The sequence below is a fragment of the Pseudorasbora parva genome, chromosome 4, assembly GCF_024679245.1.
Source record: "Pseudorasbora parva isolate DD20220531a chromosome 4, ASM2467924v1, whole genome shotgun sequence".
In the NCBI taxonomy this organism is placed as follows: Eukaryota; Metazoa; Chordata; class Actinopteri; order Cypriniformes; family Gobionidae; genus Pseudorasbora; species Pseudorasbora parva.
In genome coordinates, this window is record NC_090175.1 from 48,307,395 (window position 1) to 48,316,162 (window position 8,768).

The window sequence follows — 8,768 nt, forward strand, 5'->3', positions numbered from 1 at the left end:
GACTTGTTAAGAAGTGTTATATAGCGTATGCTGTTAATTGCCACAGACAATAAGTTTAAAATATATTGTAGGCCTATATAGCGTTTATACTGTCCTAATCACACAGAATTGCGTGCTGGCATGTCACGTGAACTGGTCCAACTGGTCCAACTCTGAGCTGGATTCGAATCGGGTCTGCTGTGTGGGAGGCGGGCGTGCTAACAAGGATGCTAAAGGCCATTGTCTCTTTAGCATTAGTTACTAGTTCCTCTTGAAGCTAGGGAAGTGAGGACTAAATGCACAGTTCTTACTGGCCTACGTTACACTCTGATTGGGCCAAAATCTGCCTAAGTAATCTGCCTAGTAATGCACCTGTGGGTTTTAAAGTAGAAATGCTCAAGTAATTTTGTTCAAATTAGTGCAAAAATTTGTGTTAAAGTCACCATGATATCAAAATTGGCCATTGTTAATTGACTTATGGAACTATTTTTCTGGGCAAATGAATTTCTGGTTATGCATTACAGATGTAATTCCTATGAGTGGACTCCTTTTCTGGTTCTTTTCAATGTATCATGTGAATGTTAGACATTAGTAGCTTTTAAATGGTCAACATTCAAATATTCAGTGTTATTAAATGTTTATCCTAAGCAATGCCTCTTAGGGTGCGTTCACACTTGTAGTTCGGTTAGTTTGGTTTGTTTGGTCCGGACCAAAAAACAAAAACAAAACATATAGTTCTGGTCCGCTTAGCGTTCACACTGGCATTTTTAACAGCAAACCTAAAGTTACCGAACCAACGGCATAGGGAGACAGTCACAACCTGATTGGCTGGCTTATGATGTATATTTCGCAACGGAGCTTGCTTACCAAACATTCAAAACAATGCTGTGTCTTGGATTAAACCGAATCAATTTATGCCTGTACATATGGCATTATTTTTAACCAGCTTAGAACTCACAAAGATGAAAGATAAAAATTCATAAAATGTTCAAAACAGCAGTAGGATTTCCTCCGTTGTATGCAGAAACGAAGATATGCTGCAAAAGAGACGGCAGTTCCGTCGTCTGTACCGACTAATGGGCAACCCAGGTCCTTTGATGAGAAGAACCAGGTATGCTTTTTCTGTGTTTTTTCTAGCATTTTGGAAATATGCTCTTCGGCCCAAATATTGATGAGGCACTTTACCTCCTCGTTGCTCCACGTTTGCCCTCTAAAGTTAGCGTTATTCATTTTCGAAACACCAATCTTTCCGTGTCGTCAAATCAGCTGACTTGTAGCGTGCATCTTGTGACATTACGTCCTGTTTTTGGTTCGTCTACATGTCTTTGGTCCGAGTTGAGTTCATATATAAATCGAACCACACTAGAGTTCATTTGGAAACGGACCGAGACCCATCTTTTTAGTGTTCTCTGTCCGTTTAATTGTCTGGTGCGCACCCGGGTTCAGATGGCAGCTTTCACATATGAATCGGACCAGGGTTCGTTTTAATCCAACCAAGCATGACAAGTGTGAACGCACCCTTAGACAATTGTAAATGTATTGTTGTTTGTTTTTACATGCTTAGGAACATGTCAAAATTATTTTCTATGGCAAGAAAGCTTTTAACTAGTATTAAACCCAGAATATTTCTTGGACACAAATGACACTATCAAAGTTTAATGCTTGTATATCTTATAAATAATTCACAATTCATATCCCAAACTGAAGTGGGATCCACATAATAGCCCATAGTGCTAATTAAACGTGGCATTCTCATTTCCTGCAGATTATGTAGGTTAAAAGGAGAAATTTGGTTCTACTGTGGACATGCATATACCTTCCATGTCAACAGAATTAGAACAGAAATCAGATAATTTGTATGAGTCACCACTACTTAAAGCAGCCCTGATATCGATTATCCTTCAGGAAACTGGAGAACACACGGAGATATGTTGGTGATTAATTCCTATTAATATACATATCGTGTGTCAGATTACATTCATCTGGCATGGTGATTAAGGTGACAGCTTTACAGAAGAGAACATACAGTAGAAAGCACATTTCCATTACAGTACAATGTTGTATTTTTTTCTATGTTGTCATATTTGCACATGCCAACCCATTACTAGGGTTACGTTTTTATAAAGTAAACTACCAAGTGAACAATCCACTTTGATCCATTAGGTACTATCAACGTTAATTCTTTGTGCTGTATTTTAGATGAAACATTCATAATATTTTAATATGAAAATATCAAACTAACAGGTAATCCTTCATGGTTTAAATGGAGGAGATTATACAGATCTTTGTGTTGAAACATTCATACAGCAGGGGTGGGAACACCTCCCTGTCTCTGTGCTGTTTTTAATCTAAAGGAGTGCCGGCACACTAGTCCTTGGTGCAAATTACTTTCAGATGAAAGGAGACGCAATTTGCTGTTAACGCTTTCCAGAGCCATTTGAGTGCTCGACCTGCCTGTAAGTCCACACGAGATGATGGCTGCTTAACGATTACAAAGCCATTGTGAGGTTGAAGATCCTGGGCCAGATTTACTAACAGCTTGCGCCAGCGCAAACCCTCTTTTGGCATTAAAAAACTACTGTCAGGATTTACTAAAGACACTCAGTGAGAAATCAGCGCCGAGAAGGCATTGGCAGAGTTAATTTTCCAGCTGAGCTTATTGCATATGCATTTGTTGGAGTTTCCCTTTCAGAAGCAACATTTATGGGAGGAGAGTATTTAAATTATTATGTAAGTTGATTTACTAAGGTTTACACTAGTCAATTCACTGGTGTTTGCGTTATTATTTTACCACCTAAAAAAGCACATCTTAAACCACAAACTGATAGATTGCATTGGTCATTATGATCCGGTTCTTTAATTTGAGCGTCGTCAGTAGATCACGAGCAGTACTTTCCACTTCAAAATGGCGCATTTTTGGAACAGCGCTCTCACTCTAATTTGCCCTGGTTAGTAAATCTGGCCCCTAATGTGCACAAATCATCATATGATAAGACCCAAAACCGTTTCTGGATGAGGAACCTTCTTCTACGATGAACAAAACTGTACAGTCACCTTTCCAACCAATGGAGAAGCATCCGCGCAGAAAGATCCAGAAATGTTGTTTCAAATGTTCTTTTTTTCAAGTAATGGGAGATTATATATCTCCCATTCAGTCACCCCGTAGATCTTGGTGAAGATCCATTGATAAGGATGATGAGAATATCTTCCAAACGTGAAAAGCCCTACTCATCTGTGCTCTTTTGTTGAACTTAGTTCGCAATGTAGAATTTAGCTAGGTCACATTGCTGCAAAGATTTGCCAGCACAATTTCATTTCACATGGGAACATGGACAGCAAGACCTTGAACATACAGTAGAGTGAAATAAAGCACTTCCAAACTCCATTCCCAACATAGATGGAAACAAACCACAGATCGGCCATGGCAAGGTGTGCCAGTGAAAAAAACGATGACGTCTTAAATTTGGAGAACACATAAATCACCAGGGAGTTGCCATGAATCCTCGACAGCGTTGAGTTCACACCAGGAATCCTTTCAGTATCCTCACCTAAACCATGTAAATAGAAAGAGGGACAGTTTATTTACAGGGTGATAGATAGGTAGGTTGGTAGGTACGTAGGTAGGTAGGTAGGTACCTCAGACATCTGTTGCATTGAGATGTGTCGTCACCATATCTTGGGCTTCCAAAGCCTTTTTCTGTTTGCTGCGAACCACTGGGGCAGCCTGGTCCTCTGCATGCAGTGAATCAAGCCGTTCCTTGCAACGGAAGACCGCAACAAAGGCGCTGCGGTAGTTGCGGTTCATCCAGCCATACACTAGTGGGTTGGCGAACGTCGAGCACATGGCCACAATATGGAAAACAGTGTAAAGCAGCCGGAAGTCCTTCATGTCCAACACGCTGTGGTCAATGTCAATGGCGAGCTGGAAGGCGTGAAAAGGCAACCAGCTGACTGCAAACACCACAACCTGTAACAGACAGGAGGAGAGGTCTGCATCATGACTGGTCAAGCTGCAATAAAAAGCCTGATATAGACGCTGGTCTAATTCTCTATTTTCAAAATAACTGTGAAGAAAATAGCATTAAAGTATTTGGGTTACAGAAGACTGCTGATAATGTGGTTATGCTCTTGGGATAGATGCATGCTGTTCTAGCAGTGCTGGCTCAAGAGAATACAAAGAGAACACACAAACTAAAAATGTGACAAGTGTTTGATGTGAACATCAGGAATCATCTAGTTTAAAAATCCAGACTTTAATTCTGTTAGTGACAGGCTGACTTAATGTATGATGTAAAGAATATTGGAATATTAGTCTATACAATATTTGATGCAATTGCATCAAGTAATGATGCAAGTAATTTGAATTAAATTAAATAACAATTAAGAGTAATCACTTACTTACTTAAGGGGAAAGTATTCAGTAATGCATTATGTTATGCTTAGTAATATTCTATAGTATAATTATATAAAGATATTTTTATTCAGCAAGTACACATTGCACTGATCAAAAGTTAAGCTTTTAGGTTAAATTAAGTTACATTTTAGATTGTTGTCAACATTTTTAATTCAAATCATTTGTGGGAAAAAAATCATAAAGGGCTCCACCAAAAAATGTTTACAGGCACATCTGACCTCCAAATCAACATATAAAAATTATTTCTGAAGGATCATGGGACACTGGAGTAATGATGCTGAAAATTCAGCTTTGAACATAAATTCCATTTTTAAAAAATATATTCATATAGAAAAATATATTCATGTTATAGAAAACATGTTATTTTAATTATTATTAATAATAGTTAATTATAATAAATTATAATTTTTATAATTTCATAATATTTAAGTTTTTATTGTAATTTTGATCAAATAAATGCAGCCTGGAACCTCAAACTTTTAAATGGTAATGTGTGTGTGTGTGTGCAAAGCATTATATTTATCTATATCATATCGGCCATCCAGGAAAAGCCATCATTTTGCTCAACCATTAGTTACTCATTTTTTTTATAAAGAGGCTTTTTGTTGTCTTCTTTGTGTGGAATTCTAAAATAATATGAAGAATCAGGAAAACTAAAATGATATGAAGACATACACACCATGGTTACCAGCATCTTGGTGGTCTTGCGGCGGCGATGGTGCCTGTCGTTGCGACCAATTGGGCTGACATGATTGCGGAGTTTACTCCAGATACGGATATAGGCAAAAGAGATGATTGCCAGAGGCAATACATATTGCAGCAGCAGCGTGGAGATTCTGGAGAAAGAAAACACAGCCGTCATTAATGTAAGTGCAGCTGAAGAGTGTCATTATGTTATTGTTAAAGATGCTTTCATAAAACATTTACTCTTGTTCCAAAATTAAACAAGCCATGACTCATCTTAGCTGTAATTTATCTGTTACAGATCAATTGTTAAGGATGCTTTTGTTATTGTTAAAAATGCTCTCATAAAACACGCACTCTTGTTCAAAAATTAATCAAGTCATGACTTATTTGGCTGTAATTTATCTGTTACAAAACAAACAAGGCTTTCAAAGATAAAACTATGAGCATATACAGCACCCTTGAATCAAAATCTAAATAATTCAAAGCTTCCGATGATGCCTGTTTACATAAAAAACATAATTTCAATCATCACAATTATATTTATCTATAATATATGCAGATCTTTGTGCTTTCAGCGCAATCGTAAAACAGTGACACTTGATAAATGAACAGCATACATTTGCTGTATCTAGAGGGCATGAGGAAACTGCAATAATGGCGTTCATTAAAATATGAATGTCTGATACTCACGAGTATAGAGTGCTGTCTGTACTACTGTCAGGCCATTTCTCTCCACAAACCTCAATGGAGTCATCTGGAGAAAGATCCACAATCCCATACTCTCTGAATATGGCCAGTGGGCTCGCCAGGACAGCGCTTACTATCCAGGTGATGGCAATGACTAGAAAGCAGGTGTCCTTTGACATTCGAGTGTCTAGGTGGTAAACGATACATCTATGCCGGTCCAGTGCGATGACATTCAATGTAATTGTAGAGACGTGGACGGCGAGACCTTGGGCGTACGGCAGAGTGAAACAAAGCACTTGTCCAAACTTCCATTCCCTGAGGAGAGTGTAAGCCAGCGTGAACGGGAGACACAACGTGTTGACGAGTAGATCGGCCACGGCTAGGTTTGCAATGAAGAAGTTGGTGACGGTACGAAGTGTCTTAAATTTGTAAACCACATAAATCACAAGGGAGTTCCCCACAACGCCCAAAATGATGATGGTAGAGTACGCCAAGATCAAAACCACCTGGACCCCGAGAAGCTTGGTGCTGTCCCCCAGCCCTAGAAGAGGATGATTCAGAATCATGTCGGATGAATCCTCCCCAATGGCCAGGTCTTTGCTCCCAGAGGAGCCATTGATTAAGCTGAGGGAATCCATTTAACACATGGCCACGCTAGATTTTGGAGAAAGAACAAGCTGTCCTTGTTGGACAACCTGAAAACACAGGTTTGAATTAACATTAGAATTATACACGCATGCATAGATAGATAGATAGATAGATAGATAGATAGATAGATAGATAGATAGATAGATAGATAGATAGATAGATAGATAGATAGATAGATAGATAGATAGATAGATAGATAGATAGATTACACAGTGTGAAAAGTTTAATAAATGATCATATGATATTTTATCATTAGGCTTGAAAAACTAATCTGTGTTTTTGAAAATAATCTCTTAAATAATTGTAAAATTTATATATAATTATATTAGGGAGAACATATTTAATGGCAAATTAATTATATTATATTTAAACTTATTAAAAATAAGCCTATTTCGAATTTACATGCATATCATAGGCTACTTACAAGTGACTACCAGACAGCACGGATGGATCTCCATCACGGGGTATGAATATTTTATATCCGCTCATAGAGTCTGTCAGGAAAGGAAAAAAAATCTTGGCGTGACCAAATTGCCTTATTTCCAGTTGCGAAGTGCGTATCGACTTCTTCTGAGGCAACTTGTCAGGTCAGTTTCATTGAGGTAAAATGTATTCTGCGGGTTAAGAACTCATTACGCACGGCTTGCCTGAGTTCGAGCACACTCAAGCGTCTTTATCTGAGAGACAAATAGGTACATGGCAAAAACCATTATCACTAGGAGACATAAACACACACCGGAGTAAGTAGAAACTTCATGGCACACTTTGCAGGACACGTCTCGGACAAAATGGTCCGTGAACGAGCGCACGAGGCGCACCAAATAAACGATATTGCGAGACGTCGCATGTATTATTAATGCCCTTTTCATGGAAATTATGAAAAAAACGTGTTTGGACTAGCAATGAAGTCTATTAGAATGACTTACCAATGCCCAGGCAGCGCATTCACCTCACCGTCTCCAGTAATACGTCGTTCGAGTCAGGATACATCACCATCAGTTATCAAGAGCTTTAGAAATGATGTAGCTATATAGACAAAAAATAAACAAGTACAAGTTCTTCTGTTTTCCTTTTCAATCAATATGTTTTCCTGAGAGAAAGGTTGAGGTTCAGGTGAGGTGGGATGTAGAGCTCAACCGTCTCTGACGCTCGCGACTGAATTGAATCCATCCACACAAGCCAAACCCACAAGTTCAGAGTTCTCGATAGGAGAGAGTGAGAGATGAATCACGATGGTTAGGTTTACTTTAATCAAAGAAAAAATAAAGAATTCGTGCATTATGTTTTTATTAAACTGCGCCATTCAATAAGCGTTGGGTAACAATACAAAAAGTCAACAACATTAAATAGCCCATGAACTATATTTGTTTGCAGTTTCAGTTACGTTTAAAAAATATATATAATTCGGTTACGTTTAAAAAAAGTTTCTATGGTATATGCATCTTTCATATTATCGCTGTTTTATTAAATGTGTGTGTCTTTTATTTTTTACAGTTATACTTTCCTGATGGGTTATCAAAGCGCTAATGTCAGGATTTTTTCCCCCTTTTTTCCCTCTTTTTTTTGTAACGGAGACATTTGAATGACAGGAAGATAAATTGGCTGAATTGCAATTTGGGGAGGAAAATTAATTTAACACTGGTTATGCATTCTGGGCAATGATTGGTTCTTCCACCCTCTTATAAAGAAGTATAGCTAGGTCCAATAGGCTACATCTTCTCAAACTTTAATGGCAGTTTATAAACTATTTTCTCTCAAAACTTACAAATAAGATTCTATCAAAACAAAATTCACAGTTTGTCTAAAAAAAACATTTTTAAAAAGTTACAAATGACAATAACTTGCAATAATTCCTTATGTTCAAAATGTGAATCTGCATCCTGTTTGCTACCTCAATTCAAATTCTCAATACATGAATGGAGAACAACTCTGATAAAAAGTAACATGCTCCAGTGTTTCGTCATTATTTAAATGCCCCCATGTTGTGCTAAAATAGTTTATTTCGTTATGTACTATAGTCACTATATATATGCAGTATTAACATTCTTTAAAGCATCTCATTGTGTCTTACAGCAGGAAGAGTGCGACAACTCTCCTTCTGTTCAAGAATTGTTATAGATACAAAGGCTATTAACAGCCATTTGCAAATTCATTTTTTTAACGATAAATAAAAAAATCACATAATTGCAAGTTTAAACATGACTGCATCTTTAAATATGTACATATTTATACACACTCATTAAACAAGTGGACACAACACTGTGCAAGTGAGTCATTAAAATTATTGCATAACCTTTTGTGACTGAGGCTCTCATGTTATGACTAACAGATGAAGCCCTTAAGTCAGAAACAG

At 37.6% G+C, this 8,768-nt stretch overlaps 1 protein-coding gene across 2 annotated transcripts; it reads right to left on the reverse strand.

Moving 5' to 3' along the window:
• Nucleotides 1-347: 347 nt before the first annotated feature.
• On the reverse strand, nucleotides 348-7,555 carry npy2rl (neuropeptide Y receptor Y2, like). 2 transcript variants are annotated; one of them, XM_067442076.1, is made up of 6 exons: nucleotides 7,342-7,555; nucleotides 6,840-6,909; nucleotides 5,771-6,462; nucleotides 5,073-5,229; nucleotides 3,616-3,946; nucleotides 348-3,527 (listed from the first exon to the last, which is right to left on the reverse strand). In XM_067442076.1, exons 3-5 carry the CDS (start codon nucleotides 6,403-6,405, stop codon nucleotides 3,617-3,619), a joined length of 1,122 nt encoding a protein of 373 aa, XP_067298177.1. In that variant the 5' UTR covers nucleotides 6,406-6,462; nucleotides 6,840-6,909; nucleotides 7,342-7,555; the 3' UTR covers nucleotides 348-3,527; nucleotide 3,616. The 2 variants fall into 2 exon arrangements, with proteins under 2 accessions (XP_067298177.1, XP_067298178.1); XM_067442077.1 differs by lacking the exon at nucleotides 6,840-6,909.
• Nucleotides 7,556-8,768: the final 1,213 nt, after the last annotated feature.

What these genes read in the sequence shown, in the direction of transcription:
- npy2rl (XM_067442077.1), bottom strand. Translation starts at nt 6,405, where the DNA reads ATGGATTCCCTCAGCTTAATCAATGGCTCCTCTGGGAGCAAAGACCTG. An exon ending in ACAGACAGCACTCTATACTC is followed by an intron (nt 5,230 to 5,770) that starts GTGAGTATCAGA and finishes TTCTTTCTCCAG; the next exon opens with AATCTCCACGCTGCTGCTGC. An exon ending in CCAAGATGCTGGTAACCATG is followed by an intron (nt 3,947 to 5,072) that starts GTGTGTATGTCT and finishes TGTCTGTTACAG; the next exon opens with GTTGTGGTGTTTGCAGTCAG.